The 25,591-nt window shown below is 43.9% G+C and overlaps 1 protein-coding gene across 5 annotated transcripts in view; it reads left to right on the forward strand.

Moving 5' to 3' along the window:
* GLT1D1 (glycosyltransferase 1 domain containing 1) overlaps positions 1-25,591 on the forward strand; it is a 100,522-nt gene that overhangs the window by 52,309 nt on the left and 22,622 nt on the right. For all 5 annotated transcript variants that reach the window (XR_011441396.1, XR_002809801.2, XM_023647333.2 and 2 more), the window contains 4 exons: positions 7,147-7,242; positions 7,868-7,917; positions 21,730-21,773; positions 23,199-23,319. Coding sequence is in view for 3 of the 5 variants with exons in the window: in XM_023647333.2 (XP_023503101.2) it covers positions 7,147-7,242; positions 7,868-7,917; positions 21,730-21,773; positions 23,199-23,319 (311 nt within the window). In the remaining 2 variants the exon portion in view is untranslated. The remainder of the gene's footprint in view (positions 1-7,146; positions 7,243-7,867; positions 7,918-21,729; positions 21,774-23,198; positions 23,320-25,591) is intronic.

The following is a 25,591-nucleotide window of genomic DNA, read 5'->3' on the forward strand; positions in this document are numbered from 1 at the left end:
CTGTGTCTTTTGACGAGCAGAAGCTGGCGATGATCGTATAGCGGTTAGTACTCTGCCTTGTGAAGAGCAGAAGTTTTTAATTTTGTTGAAGTCTAGTTGATCAATTTTTCTTGCATGGTTAGTACTTTCTGAGTCCTGTCTAAGAAATCTTTGCTTACCCTAAGCTTGCAAAGGTATTTTCCTTATTTTTTATTATTTTTTCCTCTGGAAGTTTTAGCATTTTAGCTTTTCATTAGGATTGTAATCTATCTGGAATTTTTTGTGTGTGGTATGAGGTAGGGATTAAAATTCATTTTTTTCTATAAATTGTTTCAGTATCACTTATTGAAAATGCTTTTCTTTCCTTATTGAATTGCTCTGGTGCCTTTGCTGAAAATCAGTTTACTGTGCGTGAGTGTTCTGTTCATCTATATGTCTATCCTCACACCAAGATCATGCTGTCTCACGGCTGTAGATTTATAGTAAATCTACAAATCAGGTAGTGTTTTTCAACAACTTTATTTCAGAATTGTTTTAGCTATTGTAGATTTTTTGCATATCCATATAAATTTGGAATCATCTTGTCAATTTATATAAAATCCTGTTGCATTGAATCTATAGATCAATTTAGGGAGAAATGACATCTTAACAATAATTTGTGCTAAAATCTATGAACAGGTGTATGTGTACATTTATTTGCCTTATTTATCTTCATAGTGATTTGTACAGGTCTTTCGTGTATTTTTTTTTTTATATTTTTAAGATTGGCACCTAAGCTAATAACTGTTGCCAATCTTCTTTTTTTTCTTTCTGCTTTTTTCTCCCCAAATCCCCCCAGTACATAGTTGTATATTTTAGTTGTGGGTCCTTCCAGTTGTGGCACGTGGGACGCCGCCTCACTGTAGCCTGATAAGCGGTGCCATGTCCGCGTCCATGAACCGAACCAGCGAAACCCTGGGCCGCTGTAGCGGAGCGTGCGAACTTGACCACTTGGCCACGGGGCCGGCCCCTCATGTATTTTCTTTTAATTTATTTTTAAAGATTTTATTATTTTTGACACCATTATAAATGGGATTGAAAAATTTTTCATTTTTGAATTGTTTGTTGCTGGTATATAGAAATACAATTGATTTTTCTACATTGACATTTTATCCTGCAAATCTTGTCAATTTATTAGTTCTAATTATATCATGACTCTTAATTCCTTTATAGTATTATTTTAAATTCTGTAATCTTATTTGACCAACGGCTCTTGTTGGTCATTTCGATTTTTTAAAACTTTTGGGTATGCAGTGATGAAGGACTTCAGTCTTCATATATTGGCCCAATTGTTTTCTTAGCAGCAATTCCTAAAAATGGAATCACTGGATTAGATTATGCACTTAAGCAGAGCTTTCATATGTCTTACACAATTGTCCTTTGGCAAGGTAGCATCAATGTGCGTGTCCATCGGCGATGCTGTGAGGGTGCCACTTTCCCCACAAGTGGTAGAGCTAGGAGAATCTTGCCATCGTGTTTTCCACGCACAGTAGGACTTCAGCATAGTCAGGATGTTTAAAGAAAATTTCATTGTATACTATCTCTAAGTATAGAAGGTTTAGTTGTCCACAAATGAGGCCCATAAGTACATGCTCTATGGGATCATAACTGCCTTATAGGCTGACCAACCCAATATTTCTGGTAAAGGTGCTGAAACAGCTAAAATTGGCTTATCAAATGCAATGTTTTTATTGAGATAAAAATGGCATGTAACATTATATAAGTTTCAGGTATACAACGTTGTAATTCAACATCTGGTTTTTTTTAATGTAGCCAATTCCCTTTATTTATTTATTTATTTATTTATTTTGAGGACGATTGGCCCTGAGCTAACAGCTGGTCCACTGTTCCTCTTTTTTTTTCCCTCCCCAAAGCCCCAGTACATAGTTGTACATCCTAGTTATAAGTCCTTCTAATTCCTCTATGTGGGACGCTGCCACAGCCTGCCTTGATGAGCAGTGTGTAGGTCGGCGCCCAGGATCTGAACCGGTGAACCCTGGGCTGCCAAAGTGGAGTGCACAAACTTAACCACTGTGCCACCAGGCCAGCCCCATAATTTGACATCTGTTTACACCACAGCTTACCACCAAAAGGCTAGTTGCCATCCATCACCCTGCACTTGACCCCCATTTTACCTACGCCCCCCAACCTCCTTCCCCTCTGGTAACCATCAGTCTATTCTCTGTATCTATAAGTTTGTTTTTGTTTTGTTTGTTCTTTTTTTTTTTTTTGCAGGTTCCACATATGGGTGAAATCATATGGTATTTGACTTTTTCTGTCTGACTTATTTCTCCAACAGTTGTTATTTCTTAGCATAATACCTTCGGGTCCATCCATGTTGTTACAAATGGCAAGATTTCATCCTCTTTTATGGCTGAATGATATTCCATTGCATGTATATGCCACATCTTCTTTATCCATTCATCCTTTGATAGACACTTAAGTTGTTTCTGTATCTTGGCTGTTATAAATAATGCTGCAGTGAACATAGGGGTGCATGTATCTTTTCAAGTTAGTGTTTTCATATTTTTCAGATAAATACACAGAAGTGGAATAGCTGGATCATATGGTAGTTCAATTCCTAATTTTTTGAGGAATCTCCATACTGTTTTCCATCGTGGCTGCACCAATTTACATTCCCACCAGCGTGTAGGAGGGTTCTCTTTTTTCTCCATCCTCTGCAACACTTGTTGTTTCTTGTCTTTTTGTTCATTAGCCATTCTGATGCGTGTGAGGTGGGATCTCATTGTGGTTTTGATTTGCATTTCCCTCCAACTGCGATTTAAAGCCTGAGAATTTGTCTGTTTTGACCTGAAAGGTTTCCTCCGAGAGAGGACAGTGAGGGGTGCTCTTGGGGAGGGCTCAATTTGCAAGTTCTGTTGTAAACTTCAAAGAAGAAGCTGAAGGTGCAAAATCAAGCCCTGCCCTCAGCAAGTGTGAAGACCCCCTAGCCTGTTTTTGCTCCAAAAACTTCAAGCAAAACCTCCACCACGTACTGTATGTCAGCATTGGGTTCCCTGCAAAAGAAAAAAAATCTCCAAGCATTTTATTAGAAATAATTTTCGGAGTGTATTCATCAGTCTCAGCGACAAGAGCAGAGCTGTTCTCAGCATTACAGATGGACCCACGCCATCCGATTGCTTTATCATGTCCGGAAGGGTGCGCCATTATTCTGAACCAGTGGGCATGTCTTAAATTGCCTGTTGTAAGGTTATTTCATCTTCTGTGTATCACAGGACACAGTTGCAGTGTAACTAAGATTCATAATTTCCCAAAGGAGAGAGATTCGTCATCAACTTCCAGTCTCAACGGTTGATTGTTTCGCTGTTCTTACGAGGGAGTGATTCACCAAACAGCCAAGAGATTTAAAATCCTCCCTAGACAACATTTCCTCTGGAGTCCTGCTTGGCTGCAGTTTAATCTTGATGTGTGCAATTAGAAGTTGTAAATGTATTCAGAATAGATGGGCACAGGGAAGCTTGGGCTGTGATTGTGATGCTGGTAGCTGAGGCGGGTAGGTAATGGCTTACGGGTAAGATGTAGAATTAATCCGCGTCTCTGGGTTCTATGATCAGTTGCCTGTCCTCCTTTGTGTGGCCATTCATCTTTGTCTCTTTCAGACTCTAGAGATGACCCATCTTCCTCCCCCCTCCACTGTCTTACCCTGCCCCCCGCATGTTCGAAACCCGTGACTGTGATTGGCACCTCCACTTTGAGCTTGAGACAGTGAAAACAGAAGATACAGTGAATTTGATACAGGCTATTAGTGATCAAATACTCGCCCTCTGAATTCTTATGAACTGTTAACCTTGAAGTCAAGGGGAGTGTGTTGGGAAGGGCCTCGTTTATCACTCCATATAAATAGGCGGGCCCCTGATTAGGCACCACGGTTTATCGTCTGCTTCCTAAATAGCTGATGTCAGTTTTATGACGCATTCTTCTCGACAGTATGTAGCAGGTTTTTGAGGACATTCAGTTTTATCTCTAAGGTCTAGCTAACAAATTACTGAGTCTCCTTGGTTTAAAACATTAAACCAATTTTATGCTAACCGGATCCCACATTCGAACAGATCAACCAGGAGCAAATAAAGAATGAAGTAGGTTAAATGTGCTAAGTGGCCTTGCTGTAATTTTTCACATGATATTTACAGTAGCTCTTCTGATGAGAAGATGCATGTTTAGACATCGAGTTAGTTACCTGGTCTTTGAGTTTTCTGTGCATTTCCAAGTGTATCTTAAATGTTGTTACGATGCAGTGCTCCATGATTTTTGCTTTTAAATGCCAGTGACCCACACATGTGAAGTAATGATTCCCAAAAGACCATCAAACCCAGAAACCATGAAAGCTTAAATTTGACCTGGCCATTCCACCACTCCTTCCTGTTTTTCTGTTGTCCATTTTATATTCTTCTTATTTCTATTTATTTATTTATTTTTCTCTCTCTTTCTTTTTTAAACTCTATTTGTATTTTCTATACGGAGACTCTAATATGCCTAACTCACATGGTGTATTTTTCCTCCTCAGGCTGTTCCTTGGAAAATTTGCTTATTTTTCATATGGAAAATTGGTGTTACTAGATCCCTTTATGCATCAATGGCCCCCAAAATCAGACTTATCAGCTAAAATTCCCAAACCCTAATACACTCAACTGATGTTCTCGAATTCTTTTCTGCTTATAATAGCATGTGAAAAAAATAAAGAGAGCTGCCAGAATAGACAACAGTGGTTAGAAGTTGGCTTCACTCAGACTGGGTTTCTGTTCTGGAGCCGCTGATGAGTGACTTTGCAGGTTAGGCGACATGGTGCGGAGCCTCTTGGGATGATGTGGTGGCAGACCGGGAGAATGACTTGTTTTGTTTTGAAGATAAAAATGCCATTCTCCAGGAAATGATGACATCAGAAAGACACAGAATGGCACACATTTTAAGGGATGAGTTCCAACCTTGTTAACCTAGATATTAGAGGAAAAGCAAAGAGAAGAAAAATAAGCTTTGGGTTAAAATGAGAAAACAAAATCCACTAAAAAATTAGGTAGGTACCTGCCTCCCCTCCAAACCCACAGAGCACCTGTTTTAGTTCCTTTTTAAAATCGAACAGTGAACAGACTACTTTCCCCGAGGCTGGCCAGGGTCGAAGGGAGCCTGGAACTGATGAATGAGAGCTGGTGCCTCAGTGCGAGGGGCTGAGCATGCGCTTCTTCCATCAGGATTTGTCAACTGTTGTCTTTATTTCCTTGAAAATGATATTTCTATATGTGAGAAGTGCATATAAGCAACTAGAACCCAATTGCTGTCTCTGCATTTTGTTTTCTTAAAATCCTAGAATAAGACAAAGCATTTAGTCCTCTGCTCGGTCGTTCTCTTATTTAGTTTCCTAAATTCCCATGACATCCAGTCTCCAACCCAGGAAGACCGTGAGGGGAGCGGCAGGGGACTGCGATCAGCTCCCTCTCCCTCCAGGTCTGGTAGGGCAGGGGCCTTAAAATCAGTTTAGTGAGTTGGGGACCAGCACTTTTAACAATATGAAATGAAATAGAACAAAAAACTGTCAAAGACCTCATCTGTAGCAAGGCTAATTTCTTTTTTGGAAACTATGTATAAACTCTGTGGATAAATGCATAACCCCTGTGTAGGGATTGCAATATAACATGTGTATCTTACTGTAGGTCCAGTCAGCAGTTGAAGACCCGTGTTGTGAATTATAGAGGATTCTCCTCCCAGGGCTGTCTTTCCCAGGGGTCCTGGGGTTGGGGCAGGGCCACTTTTTTCCAGCTTCACCTGACCGGAAGGCCAGCAGTCTTCTGCACCTGCTATTCTGGGCAGCTAATGTGTCAAATCGAAGTCGAGGAGCAAAATAATTTCCATCTATACTGTCACATAGCAGAAATAAGGAATTAAGTGGAGGCTTTTTGCCGAGACATCACATAGTTTCTTACAATGATGCTTTCTTTGGATATCTTCTCTGGACGCCATCTCTGTGTTTCTGTTTTGTTTTTGTATGCCCTTTTTTTCAATTCAGTAATAACGATTCTCAACATTCCCCTTCTTTGGGTTTTTTTTCTTTGGTTTTCCCTTTCATGCTTTTTCTCCTTCCACCTTCCTTCTTTTCCTCTTCTTGTATATTTGAAGAGATATCTCATGCACGTGATGATGATGATGGTTGAAGTGATTTTGTATCCTTTTCAATGTGTCACATCTGGAGACACATAATGTCAGCTTCTTTCATTACTGGTGATTTTTCTTTAATATGTAAACTGTGTGTGTGCGTGTATGTGTGTGTAAACACAAACCCATGTGCACTGGGCTGAGGTGTCCTACCTTAGTTAAGTGGGTACATGTACAGATGTTGTGTTTCCTTTGAAATTAATTAATAAGTCATTTTTGAGAAGGCACTTTTAATTTCTGTTCTCATCGAACTCTTACTGGTCTTAGCATTCATTGATGTTCTTGCGTAGTACTGTAGGGATGGACCTGGCCTTCCTATCTTTAAAGGTATTCTTCAACTTTCATCATTCATTAAAGAGAATGGCTTGTCTCCTGACCTCACATTCTCACCCAGTCTGGTGTGGAGACTAGGAGTGGAGTCTAGGAGTGGAGAAATTGATTCCACCTCTGGGTGGGAGGTGCCACAAAGAACGTGGCCGTCTTCCACAACTAGTCTTATGTTACAGCTTTCACTATGGCAAAACTAAACCCTTCTGTCTGTCTCTGGGCAGGTATACTGTAAATGTGGGTACCTATGTATACATGTATGGAGTCAGGAGTACATTAATGTATAAACCATCTTTCCAGTTTCATCAAGAAAATAGTCTTTGTGGCTGGAATTGGGTCTAAATGTTTTCCAGGACCTCTGGCTCACATGTCGGTGATAACTGAGTCAGTTCCCTGCCCCGCCCTTCCTCACCGCAGCAGAGGCACATTTACGTTTATGAGGCTGGGCTCACTCAGGTTTACCCATCACGAGAGAATGTTCGTTCATGCAGGGAAATGAATACAAGCGTCAGGAGTGGGAACAGCTGGCTGAGAAGTCTGAGGCCCCTCGGGCCCTGAGCTGTGTCTGGGGTTGTGGATGCTGTGTTACCCCTCGAGTCCTCTCCCCTGAGAACATCCTGAACTCTTCCATTGCAGAGATTAACCAAAGTGCTGATAATTTACACGTGTTTCTCCTGATATGCGGACTCAGACAAGTGAAAGACCCTCTCTATGTGGTGGATGTGTTCTCAGGTATGTTTCTCAGGTCACCCTCTGTTTACGGGCGGGGCACGTCTTCGCATTTCTCTCTTTAAGATTTTGAATTTTATCTTCGCACACTTTGCACATTAGCAGAACTGTTTCTAGATGGTTACTTTGGCAACAACCGGAAAAATAATAGCGCTGTGGAGTCATTTCAATTGTTTTCTACTTTCCTTGCCCTCAGCTTCTGAGGAAATTATAAAAGTAGTGAATAATTGTAAGGCTAAAATAGTTTTATCTGAAGATGCTTTACTCATGCCAATTTGTAGGCTGCATTTGGAGTTTTATTGCTTTGCTTAAGTTAGTCTGGGCTCTCACTCTTCAGCACGTTCTGAAGCCCAGATTCATTTGTGGAAGCATGTTAGTCCTGGTTATCTAATAAATTAGGAAACTTGATAAGGTGTAACATTCTAGAAAAAAAATTTATTTAAAAGCATAAAATGTCAAATATTTACATTTTAAATAAATATAGTTAAATTTGACTAATGTGGATGAAAGCAAAATGATATGAAATAATTTGTCTTATGGAGTAATTTGTATTAAACGTAGTTGTATTTTCAGCTGTGACTTAAACCATTTTCGTTTTTAAAGTTTTTTTTTCTTTTTTCTTCCCAAGAATGGCATCAGGAAGAGCCCAACGTTTACCTGGTCATTGTCGGCCCCGAGGTGAGTTGACTTGCCGTAAACATTTATCTCTTCTCTGCTTTCCTCTTGATACTTTTTATGTATTTTTCTCAAATTAGTTTACACTGTTCTTCTAACCAAAATTTTCCTTCCTTTTTAAGTAAATAAGTCTGTTGGCCTTTTTAAAAATAAAAACTAGACCAAGGTTCAAGATTATGACGCATAAATCTTTACAATTAATTTACTGCTACAAAGGATAACTAATAAATTCTTAGGGGAATACAGAGGAGTCATGTAAAGAGAAAGTCATACAAAGCAAAAGTTCATCTAGGTGGCGCATAAGGCAAAACGTGTGTGGTCCAGCATGAGGCAAACACTATGTGTGGTCCAAATTGTCTTTGAAACTCCCCCAAATGGCTCAACAACAAACACAGAGCCGTGTTTTCAATGGAGCACAGATTAAGTAATTGGCGTGTGTTTAGGAGCCAGGTGGTATGGACAGTAAGTGTGTGTAAGCGCGAGAAGCACAGTCTGCTGGGGAGACGCAGTGCCTGTCCGTGGCGGTGGGCTGGGAATGGCCCGGGGAATGGCATGGAGGTCCCGCCTCTCCTGCAGTGGCCGCCCAGATATTGGCGCTTCTCCTTATCACTACGGGTCAAGCGTGTGCCTCTTCCACCTCCGGGCTGCGTGCTCAGGTTCAGAGAAGCTGTGCTGGCACTGGTCATCTCACAAACATGAACTTTGACTTTCTCCAGGTGGTTTGGAAAACGAAACGGGCTTAGCGTTTTCAGCTGGATTGGACGCAGCGTGGCGGGAAGTGCTCCCTCCTTCATGGGGCATCTGCTCCAGGGCGGCACTGTGCCAGCCCCACGGGAGCCACTCTCGGCTTCCTTTCCCACCTTTGCCCAGTGGGGAGAGTTGAGTGTGTGGGTGTTAGGTGCGTGCACGACTTCACTGTGTCACTCACCTCTGTGAGAGGACCGTGGGTGAACTCGTCGAGGAGTGGAGTTCCACACGACTCGGGGCTCATGTTGTGTGATTCTTCCTTACGCAGGTTTCCGGGTCCCTGGGGACCCACAAAGCATGCGGTGGGAATCTGAAGCTTTTCTCAGGCTTCTGGAAGACCTGTGGAAATAATATGTTGGCCTAGAAAAAGGCCACCTAACCTAATACAAATAGCAAGGGCTGGAATCTGTGGCCTCATTGCCTGTCACATGGGAAATGAAGCACCCCGTTTCGGTTGTTTGGTAAAACACACACTCACACACACGTGCATGTGCACACACATACACACACCTGCACACACATACACGTTACACAGGCTCACACACACTCAGGGCCAGCCTTTTGGTGATAAGATAATTCCTGGTGCACTAATTAATACTAAGTCCCATAGTGGCGAAGTTATTATTATTATTTTATTATTATTTTAATTCTCTTTCCATCATTCCATTTGAAGATCATGATTGAAAGAGGTTTTAGTTTGGTGCTAAATTCTTGTTAACCGGGAGAGAACTCCTCCGTCTTAGAGCCGTGGGCTGGCAGCAGCCATCACCTAGAAAGAATTTAGTAATGTGGCTTTCTTTTTCGTTGTTTTTATTTTGATGGTTACGTTCTACTTATGGCGTGTGATACTGGCTTTCTGACGATGAAAATTTCCTTTAAAAATAAATTGAATCGTCTTCACAAGAAGTATTAAATAAGCAATAGTACAGATGGTACGCAGATGTGACAAATTGTGAGAGTGCACGCAAATAGCCAAAGTTTGGGAAAATTTTTATGAAGTGTTAGTGTGTGTGGTGGAAGAGACACGAAAAAGAACAGGCCTGATGGAGAAAACCATTCAAAACTCCAAACTGAAGGTGATCTGATTCCTCGTTTGACGTTTTCTGGGTGGTGTTTCCTTTTAAGGAATCTGGAGAGAGGCGGCAGCCTTGGAAACACGTGTATAGCACTAAACATGTGCCGGAAGTCCCCTCCCAGAGACAGAGAGAGCCAGGAAGCGCGTGAGCTGGTGCAGAGGTCGGAGGAGGAGAGGGCGCTCCTGGAACAAGTCGAGCTTTCCTGGGTTTACCTGGAATCCTCATCTTTAACTCAGTCACAGATGAAGGACACAGGTGCCCGTTGTCTCATGAAGGCTTCGGAAGTCGTAGTCTTTTAGAAGAGACACTGATATTTTTGTTTTTAATTTATTTTTCCTTAAGATTGGCACCTGAGCTGACATCTGTTGCCAGTCTTCTTTTTTTTTTCTTCTCCACCCCAAAGCCCTCCAGTATATAGCTGTGTATTCTAGTTGTGAGTGCCTCTGGTTGCACTATGTGGGTCGTCACCTCAGCATGGCTTGATGAGCGGTGCCATGTCCACACTGAGGATCTGAACCGGCGAAACCCCGGGCTGCTGAAGTGGAGTGCGTGAACTTAACCACTCGGCCACGGGGCCGGCCCCTGTTTTGTTTTTTATATTAAACAATTAGGAATGGTTTTCACTACCCGAGGAAAGATGTCTTTTCTACCATTTGTTTTTGGAACGTGTCACTTTCTGTCCCTTTGCTTGCTTACTTTTGAAAGAACAATGAATGTAAAAAATGTTTCTCTTTTTTCCTAATTTCACTGCAAGGAAACTTGTCACTCAGGCTCCAGGTTGGAAGACAGTAGGAGAGGGCAGAGGCTGTGGCAAACTGTGGAATGATAGTGCGGGGAGCAGGATTCAGCTGCAGCAGCTGCATTCAGAGATGCAGGCCCCCTTGTTGACTTTCTGAGAGAACCACCAATCCAGAGAGTCTGTGTGTGTGTGTGTGAGAAACGTGGTTTGTGTAAAATTTTTTTTGAGAAAGATTAGCCCTGAGCTAACATCTGCTGCCAATCCTCTTCTTTTTGCTGAGGAAGACTGGCCCTGAGCTAACATCTGTGCCCATCTTCCTCTACTTTATATGTGGGATGCCTATCACAGCATGGCGTGCCAAGCGGTGCCATGTTCACACCCAGGATCCGAACGGCGAACCCCGGGCCGCCGAAGCGGAACGTGCGAACTTTACCGCTGCGCCACCCAGCCGGCCCCCAAATGCGTTTATTTTTGGGTGCTGGGAACTAATTAAATAAACACACCCATGTGTGTACATGCACACACGCACACATCCACACATACCCTCTTGGTGTTGGCCTTGTAGGACCTACAAAATGCGTCTCTGTGTTTTCTTTTGTTAATTTCTGGAAGGAGCTAGTCCTAAATGGTTTAGAGCAAGGCCTGTCGTGGCTTTGCCCCATGAGGGATTGACCAGGACTTGACACTGCAGGATTAGGGCGCAGAGGGCGATTGGAGCTGGGGAGGGCAAGGCCGTTTACAGTGACCACAGAAAGGCACGTCCGGGGAAGCTTTCGTGCTTCCATAATTTCCAGTGGCCTCTCCTCCCCATTTCCATCTTGTCTAATAAACCTACAATACGCCTGACGACAGGATGCTCACTAGGCAAGCACAGGTCCAGGACTGGTCCCCTAGAACCCTCCAGCCCACTAGATTGCCATCCCTGAGACCCCTGGGACCGTCCTGGAACTGCATCTGCAGCTAAGGAGGTCATTTGCTTGGGGGGAGCAAAGAACACAAAGTCACAATTGAGTATGAATGAGAGAAAAGAGCAGCGAGGAGAGAGCTCAGTGCAGGGCTGTGAAGGACCATGATCTGAGAGCCACTAGTCCTCAGTTCATTGCCATGAATTAATAATAATTCTAAGGCACTTCTTCCACAGGGCACTCCACCATCCATAATTAAAACCCCTCTAGGAAATGGGGAAATGCGTTCTTTGCTTGCAAATTTGCCACTTAGCAAAACCAGTTGTATGCACCTGGCACTGCGCCACGTCCACACGTCAGCTGCAGCCCTCCTAGGGTTTGCTCACGTCTCCTCCACTGACGGGAGAGACGGTGTCTTCCATCTGAATCTGCCTGCAGAGGTGCAGCCGTCTTCTCAGCCCGCACGGAACCGAGCGCAGAGCGAAGGCTTTGGATCTGCCTGGTTAGGTCTCTCTCGGTCCCTTCTGGCTGCTATCACGAAATACCGCAGACCGGGTGGCTTATGCACAACAGAGATCTATTTCTCACAGTTCTGAGGCTGGAAGTCCGAGATCAGGGGGCCGGCATGGCTGGGTTCTTGTGAGGACCACTTCCTGGCTCGTGGTGGATGCTTTCTCCCTGTGTGCACATGTGGCGGGGACAAGGGAGCTCTGTGGGGTCTCTTGATAAGAACACTAATGCCATTGATGAGGGTTCCACCATCGTAGCCTAAGCACCCCCAGAGGCCCCACCTCCTAATTCCATCGCAGTGGTGGTTAGGATTTCAACATTTGAATGTTGGGGGGACACAAACTTTCAGTAACGTGCCAGCCTCCTAAAAACTCTTTATCAAATCTAAGGGGAAACAAAGCTACCTCCACAGAAACCTTGACGTCATCTGAGCAGACGGTCATTTGAGTTTCTAAATGTCCAAGGCAGCACTGAATCCAATTAGTCACAAACTCCTTTGAACAGCGTGTTGGCTTCCTGCTTCCCTCTGCCCCTCAGAAACGGACACGTCCAGACGCGTTCGTGACCCTCACAGAGGCTGGTGCCTTTAGGTTTTATTTGCTTTTTTAACCACAGCCAATGGAGTGCTGGTAAATGTTGAACAACCGTTTCTTGTTGGGGAGGCAGGAGCCCTATTTCCTGAAGCCCTCTTTGCTTATTTCCATGATGTGAAAGCGTCTACCATGGCTGAGCCCAAGTCATCAGGCAATGTCCCTGAGCACAGGGCTGAGGAGGGATGTGGGTGTGCACAGTGGCCCTTGTGAGCAGCTAGAGCCAACTCCAGCACATTTACGTAGTCACCCACCATACACACTCACATACACACCACACACATGTACTCACACCAGAAATGAGCTTCATTAAGCAATACATTTTTTTTTTTTTTTTTTTTTTTGGTGAGGAAGACTGGCCTGAGCTAATATCTGTTGCCAGTCTTCCTCTTTTTGCTTGGGGAACTTTGTCCCTGAGCTAACATCTGTGCCAGTCTCCCTCTATTTTGTATGTGGGATGCTGCCACCGCATGGCTTGATGAACGGTGTATAGGTCCATTCCCGGGATCCAAACCCACGAACCCCGGGCGCTGAAGCAGAATGCACAAACTCAACCACTACGCCACCCAGCTGGCCCCAGCAATACTTTTAATTCATGCCATTCATGCACTCTGATATGTTTTTAAAGACTGTTTTATGCCATGCTTGCTATGTTATGCTATTCTGGTCTATCTTATATCATTAGAAGAATGTTTATTTTTTTACCCCCAAATTGATTTCATGATCCACTTCATAATCTGAAGTGTGGAAAACTCTGACTTGGGCCACACTGGATGATGTGTGTGTGTGGTGTGGTGTGTGTGTGTGTGATGTGTGTGTGTGTGGTGTGTGTGGGTGTGGTGTGTGTGTGTGTGTGTGTGTGTGTGACCCCTCTAAACATATTCCCTCTTTGAACCAGAGAATTGGCTGTTTCCTTGGTGAGTTCTCACCCCAAATCTCGGCCTGGCTCAGGCGTGACCTTGTCAGATCTGTTTCTGCTGACTCCTGGATTTAAACCAGCTCCCCACCATCATTGGAAGATTGCCACACATCTGCCAATTTTCAGTCAAGGATTCAGTTTAACGTCACTTCTGAATACAGAACTAGGAGGAGTCTAAAAATTTTACACTTGAATTTGAACATTTACTACAATGTTATGGGTTAATATGCTGGTAATTTGGAAATGGATTTTAGAAGTGGATTCAAGATCAAATCTTGTCACATTAAAATTCATATTTTAATGAATATCTCATATAACAGATTGAACACCCCAAATATTACCATTATTGTTGACATCCGATGAGAGTCCTCTCTTCTCTCATCTACTTCTTTCTCGTCCACTGCAAAGCCCAAGGATGGAATAAACTCGGTGTAAATCGTGCCCTTCTGGAGGCTGCGGCTTTTCCAGGTCGTGAACGCTGCCTCTCAGTACAGCCTTGCCTTGACGCCGTTAGTTAGTATGTCTTGAAAAAGCACACAGTCCATTGCTAGGGGATAATTACAGAGCATTCAGCAGTGATTCCCTCTGTCATTTCTCTCCACGGAGCCCGGGCATGCAGGAGACCCCGAGGAAGAAACCACAGCTCAGGCAGTGCCCTTGGCTACACGCATCAGACCGACTTGAGCCAAAGGACATTTATTAGAAGACCACAAGAGAATTGTTAGGGAGACTGAAGACCAGGTTTGGATTTCGTCAAGAACCAAGGAATTCCAGAGGCCGGGAAGTCTTAGCCAGAAACCTTTCCTTCAAGGCACCACTCCTGGGGGAAATGAACTCCACCCATTTCTTAGTCTCTGGATCATTCCCCTCAAGGTCCACGGTGCAGCTTGGGTCATATGCCGTCCTTTTGTAAGGAGAAGTCCAGGCATCCCATTCTGCTTTGACCAGACAGTACCCAGTGGGGAGAAGGTGAGGAAGAACCCCAGGGGGCTTTGGCAGGAGGGGGCAAACGGATGCCGAATAGTCAAAGAAGAAATAGGTGTTCATGGCACGCGTGGAATACCTGGTTGGTTTTCATTAACGATCAAACAAGCACTGAATGCTTTGGTAGGGCAATCAATAGGAAGAATATGGCCATTGTCTTTGGCCCCTGGCGTCTAATGGGTGCTTTTCCTCCGGGGAAATGGGAAGAACGCTGTCTTCGCAGTGGAAGTTGTGCTCAGCTGGGGAAACTGCATCAGGCAACCTTCTAATGCTTCATCCTTTATGGACATGGTGCCATATGGCAGACGTTGTGAGGGGCGTGTCAGTAGGAGGCTGGGATATCTTTATTTGTTGCTTGTTCATTTATATGAACAATATGTATATTCTTATATATACGCAGTCACGCATCCAGAACAATGGGGATACGTTCTGAGAAATGCATCGTTCGGCAATTTCGTCATTGTGTCAACATCATAGAGTGCCCTGAAGGCGAACAAAATTTGCCACCCCAAAATGTGTCTCTTTAACATGAGGATTATTTTAGGCTGCTTATTTTTAAGAAACGAAAGACCCAGAAAGGTTTTCTTATTAGCCTCCTCTTAACTGCCTAAAAGAATTCAGGTGAAAAAACCTGTCTCAGGAAGCAAGTGTCACCTTAGCATCACATGAACTGGGTGGCGGACAGGGAGGGACCTAGAAAACCTGTTTGTTGGCTCCGTTCTGTGTTCTTCTGTTTCTGTGTGGCCAGACAAACACTTGTTTTCCAAGTGTTTGCCCCTTTTCTCCCACCTGCGAGTTGTCTTCCTTCCCCTTGAAGCTCCTGACTCTCCCCACCCCCAACACCTTCTTTTGTCTTTAGCTGAGGATGGTATTTATGGTGAGGGCTTCAGCCATTTTGGGGAGTTACTCGGTTTTCCTGGGTTTCTCCCATGTTTAGATGTTATTAAATTTTTGCTTGTTTTCCTCCTGTTAATTTGCCTCGTGTCAATTTAATTCTCAGACCAGTCAGAAGAACTTAGAGGAAATAGAGAAATAGAGGAAAATTTCTTCCTACGCTGCAATACTTACAGAAACCTAGATGGTTTAGCCCATTACACACCTAGGCTATATGGTACAAATGTTATGGGACCACTGTCATATATGTGGCCCATTGTTGATGGAAACGTCGTTATGTGGCATGTGACTGTATGTATATGTACGTAGGCTTACTTATGTATGTATGTGTATATATACATATGTGATGTTATTTACTTCCTTATTCATTCCTTCAGGATGTGCTTACTGAGTGTCACTGTGTTATAGGCATGTGGATGTACATCCCCATAAACAGAACAGACGTGGCCCCTGCCTGTGTGGAACATGCGGTCCAGTTAGGAAGACAGACACACACAAATGATTACGAGCCCGAGGCATGTCTGTCAGCAAAGGGAAGTTCGTGGCTGGGGTGCACAGAGCATTCACATGTGCTCCCACCCTTCCCTGTGGCCCAGCCCAGAAGGAGGTACCACACTTTTCTTTTGAATATCATCACTCTGCTTTTTAATCGGTGTTTGTCTACCAAACATTTTTTTTTTAAGATTTTTTTTTTATTTTTCCTTTTTCTCCCAAAGCCCCCCAGTACATAGTTATATATTTTTAGTTGTGGGCTCTTGTAGTTGTGGCATGTGGGATGCTGCCTCAGTGTGGCCTGATGAATGGTGCCATGTCTGAGCCCAGGATCTGAACCAGCGAAACCCTGGGCCACCGAAGCGGAACACGTGAACTTAACCACTTGATCACAGGGCCGGCCCCTTCCAAACATTTTTAAAACTGTAGAGTGAATGTTCTTAGAATGCTTAAAAAAAAATCATTGATGCTGGGTATGTTTTATCTTTTAGATGTCATACATATGTTTATTTTTGTGGTAATTCTTAGCAAGAGCATTTTAAGAAGCGGAGTCTCAGTCCCGCATGAAATCGACATAACCATTCCTTGCTGCTACCTGCTGACGAGTTCGTCAACACCTTTGGACCAGATGGCGTCGTCCGTATGGTGTAAAGGCTGGTCCTGCATGACTGCGCAGTAGAGCCATTTCATGCAGGGACTCTGGAGTCAGTGAGCTAGGTGCACTTTGCTTCTCTGTGCCTCAGTTTCCCCATTTGTAAAGTGGACATGACTAAGAAAATGCCACCTGCCTCAGAGTTTGCTGCAAGGACTAAGTGGGCCAGCAGTCCCGAGCGCACTGGCAATACCTCATGAGTGTTCAATAAGATCTTTTCCTGCTGATGTTTGCTTTCTGTGTTGACATGCTGGATTCTGTTTTAGCTGCAGGATGGTTTGATCTGGCTTTGGTTTTCTATTAAAACTTCTTTGATCTGTCAGTTCAACCATTTCAGCAAAGCGTGTGGCTTCTGCTCGCCGGGGGTCTGGAGTGGGTGCCTTTGCTGGTACTCTTTGATAAGGAGTGGGCTATGAACATTTGGTTTGAGCATGACAGCTTAATGACTTTCCACAGTAACTTCTCATATCGAAGATTATGTTCCTTAAGCCTGGGAGTTGAAACAGTATATTTTACTTGAAAATAAATAAGCTGAGAAGGAGGAAATGAGGTGTTTTTTTTTTTTTTTTTTTTTTGCTGCTTGCAATGCTTTTTGCTTTTTAAAATTTCATAACATGTGCTGTCATTAAATAGAAATATCTACCCTTCTGTTTTTCTTTATCTTGTGTTTTGTTCCACTTGGCTTCACTAAGAGATTTGAAAAGGCACTGATGTGGAAGGTAAACCCGGGAAAGTTTAATGCAGTTGGTACTTTTGACTTGAAAGTTGCTGTGAAGCCTCCAATGAAATGTTAAGGTATGAAGTATTTCAGTGGTCTTGTAAAATTTCATTTTTCTTCCTTGACAAATTATTTTCCCCTAAATAGTTAATCATGAGAGCAGAAGTGTGCTAATAAAATTTAAAACAAGAGGAATTTCTAACTGAAAGTGATCATAAGTCAAAGGTGAATTTGAACATTAGAATGTAGAGCCAAAAGGAGGCTTCCGTGAGACCAGCTATGTTTTCACGTGAGACGTTAGGGTTCTCATGTAACTTAGTTGTTTAGGGTAATTTAAAAAAAAGAATCAGAAATGGGAAACGCAAGAGTGGGGCGGGTTGGAAATCAGTCATTTAGCCAATGTTATGGAGCATAGAACTGCACGCAGGGCCCTGTCACGGCCTTGGGAGGGACCTGGAGACGTGTCAGGAGACGAGGTGGACACGTGTCAAAAAAGGCGGGCCCATGTTTGGTAGGAGGTGGTGGAGTTTGGGGAGGAGATGCTCCTTCTGGTTTGGGTGGCGGGAAGGTTTCTCAGGAAGGTGGCATTTGCCTGTGCCTTGGGGGATGAGCAGCTTTAGGGCAGAAGGTGACATTCCTGGTGGAGAGAATGGCATACAATTAGGAGCTGGGTGGGAAATGGGTAGACTGGAGATAGTGAGTAAGTAAACAGGTGAGCAGGTGGGTATTCCCTAATCCACATTGGCTTTTCATGAACTATTTAATAAAACTCTCCAATAGAAACCAGGGAGGCAGGAGAGCATGGTTTTAAGAATTCAGTTTCACATCAGACTGCCCGAATTCGGATCCTGGCCCAGCACTTTTCTAGCTGTGTGATCCTGGCTAAGTTACCCCAGGTCTCTGAGCTTCCGTGTCCTCTTGTCTTCTGTGGGAATCATGACGGCAGGATTGTTGGCATAGCTAGGACTTAGCGTAGGTCAGGCCCAGAGTTAGTGGCGAGGGAATATTGACTGCTAACAACAGCAGTAAATGATGAATCGTGCATAGCTGTGAGTTTATTCGTTAAAGAATTGTGTTTGCCACCCCCGTGTGTCCCTCTCTAACCCTGGCCCTGCCTCTAGGTCCCTGAGCTCCATGAAGGAGAAGGGAGCTGGGTAAGGAGGTCTCTAACCGTGGCTCCTAGAGCCCATTGCCGCCAGTCAGCCCGTCGTGAAGCACCAGGCTGCAAGAGTGCATCCCCAGCTGGAGGGCAAAGGAACCTCATCACTATAGGCCTGCGCGGGGCGCTCCCTGAAAAGAGACGTTGTCAGAAGGCCACTGAACTTCTCATCCACAGACTTCCCTCCCAGCATCTGGTGTGAGAAATTGCTCAGGACTTCCAAACAGATTTGCGCTTCCACAGCGCAGCCCTTGGTGCTTTGCAGGAGGCAAGTGAGGGCCTTCTGGTTGTCCTTCATGAAGACGTCCGCCTGTGTGCTGTCTGTGCCAAAGGCGTACAGATGATGCCACCAACATCCCGCCAGCACGCCGCATACACAGAGAGTGTGCTTCAGACTCCACCTGGATGGGAAACATTTCATCCTCAAAAAAAATTATCTTCTTTTTGTTACTAGTAGTTCCAAACATTAGATTGTTTTTCCCCTATGGGGTCAAAAGGAACCTAAGTATCTGATTGAGAGTGGAAAAATAGGAGACAGAAATCAAATATTGGCAGTGTTTCCGTCTTCATTTGTATGTGAATTTTTAATATAAAAGCAGGGATGTAAGGCACCAATGCAGATCACAATGTTTCAGCAAGCAAGGTTCAGCCCCTGAATTTCGTAGCAATTATAAAGAAACCTGTTAAAACTTTCTGCGTAATGCCAGCATTTGGATTTTCTTAAAACAACTAAATTTCTTATTGACAACATCTAAATGGTGTTTGCTGAATCTTTATCGTACAGTGGATTCCAGCCATTTAATATACTTTTCTGAGTTGTCTTGCGTGCAAGTGCGTGTGTTTAATGTTGTCTGTCTTCTGTGCTGTTCCTATAAGTTTGCTGTTAAAATGCATTAAACTATAAAAAAACCTCTAGGGATAATTTCAATTTTCCTTATGCATCCACATTTGCTGCGTTGACCTTCAAAGTCATGTGGTGACCTCAAGGATGTAAATGAGCTCCCCACTCCCCGGCCTTTAGGAGGAATCTCAGTCATGCCAGTGATCTGGAGGATGTGAGGTTTTTCACACACACACACACACACACACACACACACATACACACACTCATATGAAGCATTTCTTTCCCCAAAGAAACCGAAATAAAGTTTCTGGAAAATGCAACATTATTTCGGTTAGCCTGGTAAACTATGGGATATTGTCATATTCCTTACACCGACCTGGTGTGCAGTTCCTATCTCTACTGGTGAAGTGTAAATGAGGATAGAGATGGAATCTGCTTTCTCCTCGGGCTCATCGGGAGAAATGACAGGACGAGCCAGCAGACGCTGTATTAGTGAAACGCGTTTACACCTTCACCCGCCTGTGTCTTTGAAGAAATGTTTAGAATTTTGTGTTACACTCGCATAAATTCAAGAATGTTTTATCTGTTCTTTTAAAATTGTGTTTGTTGTTAATAACCCAGTGGAGGGCAGTGGGGGCAAAACCATTGTCTGTTGGTTGTTTTGAGGGGGAGTTTGCAGTTGGATGAACCAGAAGTGATAAATATATGCGGCAGCTTCGTCCTAAGCAGGCTTGTGGGAGCCCTGTGAGAGGCAGGGAGCTCGCCCCGAGACCCTGTGGTACCTGGTAAGTGAACGCAGCTGGGGAGAGGTCACTGCACAGAGAGCATTGCGGTGAGCTCTCGGACGGTCAGGAGTGAGGGGGGTTCCTCACTGAGTATGGTGATCGCTTCCGGGCATCCAAGCTCCTTTCTCTTTAACTCTCAACTCCGGATTGTTGAGAAGCTGAGCAGTGTCATTGGGAAGGTGAACATTTGAGATTTAGCTTATAGATATGTTTGTTGGTGGTGCCATCTGCAGGTCCCATTGTGCTTTCTAGAAGGGCTTTGATAATTAGCAGTCTTTTTCTGTTACTCGTATAGTGGTTGCTGTGTCTCGGGCACAGTTCTAAGGGCTGATTATGTTTGGTCCTCTCACCGATCCCAAGCCGCCATTGTTATTCTCATTTCAAAGATGAGGAAGCCCAGGTCCAGGAAGCTCCACTGACATATGCAGGTCACGTGGCTGGTGAGGGACATGGGGGATTTGACCCTGGTGGTCTGTCCAGAGCCCGCTCAGTCTCTACCATCTTGGTACATCCTCCTGCCTCTGCACATCTACATATGATGTAGACGTTGTCCACATGTTAAGCAGACATCTACATGTTTGCTTAAAAACATGTGGAGTCACAACTAGAAGGACCCACAACTAAAATATACAACTATGTACTTGGGGGATTTGGGGAGAAAAGCAGAAAAAAAACCCCAAAACATGTGGAGTAAAGAATGTGGGTATAGCAGATCAGCTTGAAAACATTGCCATTAATTTTTGCATTAATTCAACAAACATATCAATCTCCAGGGATGCAAGAGGACAAAACACAGTCCCTGTTCCAAAGGACACATTCCCTCCAGATATGAAATAGGAGTAAAATCCAGACTCAAGAATATTAGGTTGTGACTCATTGAAAAGTTGTACTTGGCTTTTTTTAAATTAAGATGTAATTCATATGCCATAAAAGTCACCATTTTAAAGTATATAATCTGGAGTGTTTTAGTATATTCACAATGTTTTGCAACCATCACCCCTATTTAATTCTGGAACATTTTGTCACCCCAGAAGAAACCCCATACCCATTAGCAGTCACTCCCCATTCTCTCCACCCCCTAGACCCTGGCAACCACTAATCTACTTTCTCAATGGATTTGCCTATTCTGGACATTTCATGTAAACAGAATCCATAATATGTGGTCCTTTCTGTCTGGCTTCTTTCACTTAGCATAATGTTTTCAAGCTTCATCCATGTTGTAGCAGGTGTCAGTGCTGCCTTCCTTTTTGTGGCTGAGTAATATTCCATCGTATGGAGGGACCACATTTTGTTTATTCATGCATCAGCTCATAGACGTGCCCTTGGCTTTAGAACTGTGTTTCTGGGAAGGCTCCTGGATAAAAATAAAATTTTAATTCTGTCAGTTCTTTTGTCTTAGATCTACTAAGGGTTCCAACTCCTTCTGCCTCAGAGATTTTATGACTAAATCCACCGCTGTAAGGAATTAAGCAGACCTTTCGCTGATGTGTTGGTGTCAGATTATCCTGTGGCTATCAATGACTTGTTTCAGGACCTTGAGTTGGGTAAGGGCTCTGGGATTTGACTAGGCTCTTACCTTGCAGGCCAAACAGCAAACAGGAGCATATGTATATTTCTTTGACCCTTCTCTCAAGTCCTTCTATCTTCCTTATTATTATTGTGTAGTAGCTGGACTCATTTCTTATTTGATTTGGTTTCTTCCTTCCGAGCTGTTCGGAGCTCTGCTGCCAGGATAAGCCATTCTCTTGAGACTTAGGCTCATTTCAGGCTTCTCCTAAAATCTATTTTTGTCTCTTTTCAGGTTGATCCAGTGTTTACAAGGGAAGTAAAAGCTAAAGTAAGGAGGTAAGTGTAGCTAGCGAACAGGTGTTTTGCAGGAGAGGAAACCTAGTGCCCCACCAGTAACTCAGTCCCCTGTTTGTCCAGGACTCCCCGTGTCCCAGGCGCTGCCCGAGCGCTTCACAGACTCAGTTCATCTCCCCGGGAGCTCATGAGAGCCTCGCACTGTCCCTTTCCCCACTCACAGGCTAGGAAATGGATGTACCGGGAGCGTGAGCAATTCCCTAGTGAGCGGCAGAGTGGACACGCTGGTGAAAAGATGTCCAGCTCGCTAGTTCAGGGAAACGCCAGTGAAAACCACCTTGAGATCATAATTTTTGCTGATTGGCAAAAACTGAAAAGACTTAAAAGACCAAGGGTTTGGAAGGGTAGAGGAAAACCACACCCCTCTCATACTCTGCTGGTGAGGGCGGGAGTTGCCACCACCTTTTGGAGAGCAATTTGTCGGAGTATTTGTTATAAATTGCATTCATCTGCCAGTAACAGAGACCCAACAACACTGGCTTAAACACGCTGGGGCTTAATTGTTCCCATAGACAAATCTGACGTCGTTGGTCAAGGACCAGGTGAGACTCAGGGACTTGGGCTCCTATCTCTCTGTCCAGCTGTCCCTCACCTGTGGCCTCCATCCTTAAGGTGACAAGGTGGCTGTAGGGCTCCACCCATCACATTCTGCATTTTAAGTGAGGAGAGGGGAAAGGGCGAGGGTGAGGCTCAGAAGGATCATCTCCCATTTGGGTCAGCCCCCTTTTAGGTGATTTCCTCACCATCCCTGTCTTCGCCTCACTGGCCACCCCGCCTGCAAAGGGGGCTGGGAAGTACTGATTTGATCCCCGTGTATAATCAGGTGTCTTTTTATTGCTCATGGATGCAGAATGCACATATGTAAGAGTTTAACCAATTAGGTGAGCGGATATGTGTCAAAATCATGAGAAGGGTGGGGGACAGAGAAGAATATCAGTATTGTTAGATGAAAAAATTAAACAAGACAAAACCTATGTCACAAAATCTTATCAACTCTGGGTGGTGGGAACATTGGTTGCATTATATTTTAGTAGTTCTGTTTCTTTCTGTTTATTATATGTCTATTATTGTCTCTGCTACTGTCTTTAAAAGTTATTCGGGAAAAGGTTGGTTTCTAAATCATGCAGAGAAAATTGCAAAGACTGTCTCCCAGGGTCTGGGCTGCATGTTTGCCTTCATCACGTGCATTCAAAGTGAAAGCAGAGGTGTTAACAGGCTTCCTCCCTCCCTTGTCAGGGACGGGAGGTAGATTCTCACCCAATATAATTGTCTGTACTGAACCCTTCATCAGTAATGCTTCCTACTCGAGCTAGGGTGTTTCTCCCAAATTGTCATCTCCTTCCCCCAGCCCCCTCCCCGTCCGGTTGGCAGCCGTGGAAACCCTCTCCCTGCCCCGTGTTGTTTCAGGACCGCTGGGGTGCGCCTGATCGGAGAGATGCCTCAGGGGGATCTCCACGCAGTGATGAAGAGTTGCTTCGTGGTGGTGAACAGCTCCGTCTCTGAAGGCATGTCAGCTGCCATTCTGGAGGTAGTTACCTAACGTGAGTCCTGAAAGTGGGAACAGGAAAGCGTCCATCACTCCTTTTCTTGTTTATGGAGGAGGCGTCTTTGTCAATAAAGTTCTGCACTTCTCAACCCCGAAAGAGCCCGACAGCGTTTCCTTGGGAATTCAAAAGTAGTTTTTAAGTTCTGTCTGGGACTTAAAAATATCATTTCATTTCTCATTGCCATTTCTACTTGCCAGCCACAAAGTAAGGTAAATCTAGGTTAACATTGCTTCTCTGACCCACTAGATAGCTTCAATGGGGAGGCAGTTGAGGTTATGAAAGGTTGAGACAGGATCTAGGATGGAGGCATGTTTTGCAAGAAGCCTTTTTCTTGACTTCTCCCTCTTTTCAGGATGTCTTGTAATCCTGGAATTTAGGGGATGAGAAAGGGTTGGAGTTCTGCGTGTGGCCGGGGATGTGGGGGCATATTACAGACACAGCAGGGGAGGGGGCCTGGGGGTGGGGATGAGGGTAGATCTAAGCTTTTCATCTAGCGTTCAGCTCCATAAAATCATTTAATCTACTTGGGCTAAACGTGCACATCCCAGCACAACTCTGCAGTCCATTGTCGAGGCATCTGTGTTTTACGGGAGAGGCTGGAGTAAGAAGCCTCTGCTCTTGAACTCTGGGCCAGCTCTGGCTTGACCGTGTCAGCTCTTCTGTAGAACGACTTATTCTAACCTCAAAGCCCCCTTGCAATCTCTTCTCTTCAATTGAGCGTTTTACGGGATGGGGTATTTTACCAGAACGTCTTAACTGCCTCTTGGTAGTTGACGTAATCACCAGTGTGTGTCTAACGTAAAAGGATTTTCCTCTTATTTTGTTGGTAGGTCACTGCCTCCCCGATTCCTTTTGAAGAATGGTCTTAGCAAAGGGTGGATTCTGTTAGCTCCTGTCACAACTGACAATCAATATTGCATTTTCTTCATATGGTTAAATTGCAAGCTATAGCATCCTTGATATCTCTTATAGTTCTCAACACACGTGTCACACACAACAGACATGCATAACTACTGATTGACAAGCACGGGATAAAACCTGCTGTAGAAAAGGGAACGCATGGCCATTGTCCTCCAGGGCTCGGAATCAGGTTTCACATTCTCTTTCTTGCTACGTGGGTTTCTTATTTCAATGTCTACTTAGAGTGATGCTGTTATTTTATGATAAGTATTTGTAATCTCCATTTATTCCTTTGGACACTAGTTGAATTTACTGGCAAAGGTACAATTTGTGAGCCTTAGTGTTTCAGAGAACATGGTAAATAACTAAAGCAGGACAAAAATAATTCTCCGTCAAGAAATGACTGATGTTGTATGCCTAATATTTTTTTAAATGTTGCATCATCTAAAAAAGCAAAAAGCAAAGACAAGACCAAGTGTTGGGGTGGGACTAGAAGCTGTACACCCACGTCTCTGACTCCAGGGCTGGGATGCTCTCAGAGCACATCACGTCCATCTGTGACATGTTCGTCTTCAGCCAGACGTCAACACCTCAGTCTAAACTTAATGATTAGCATTAATCTCCATGGTGGTTTAAAGTCAGCTTCCAACTACAGTCATTGGAGCAAGGCATTTTACTCTTCATATTAGCTTTAAAAATAGACATTCTTACAGTACCAATCCTTGAGCTGTTGCTGAATTGCTCCTTTGTATGTAAATATACATTTTCCCCCTCAACGTCTTAAGAAAAGGTAAAGTAGAATTCGGGAATGATTTGATAAGTAGCACACACAGCATTTCATCGCAGATGAATTGCTGTCAAATCTCATTTACTTCAAAGGAAAGGCAGCTGTTAGCAATTCTGACTGCCTTAAAATGTTGATGTTGTGTTCCTTCTGAAAACTCCAAAATAACCTTTGGGCTGAGGGTTTTGAATGGAACTGATTTTAGAGGAGTGGTGAGCGGGCAGCTCATTAGAATCGATTCACATCACCAGGGTGGTTAATCGTGGAATGAATGCTGTCACTTTGGGGGAAGGGATCTTTCGACCTTTCCAAATTAGCTTTATTTTCTCATGGAAGCATATACAAATCCCATTTGCTAAAACATATTTCTTACTGATAAACTCCAAAAACCAAACTTCAGCTGCATATGTGGGCAGTAGGGTGAACATTCTTGCAAGGAATCCGTTGTCTCAAGTTTGGGCTTGTTATGGAGTTGAATTCTGCACAGAGTTAAATTAAAAGAATACAAGACAAGTATTCTGTTACCTCAGTCTTTGTGATTAGGCTCTCCTTCCCCCAGAACACAGACA

Source organism: Equus caballus, chromosome 8, assembly GCF_041296265.1.
Source record: "Equus caballus isolate H_3958 breed thoroughbred chromosome 8, TB-T2T, whole genome shotgun sequence".
NCBI lineage: Eukaryota > Metazoa > Chordata > Mammalia > Perissodactyla > Equidae > Equus > Equus caballus.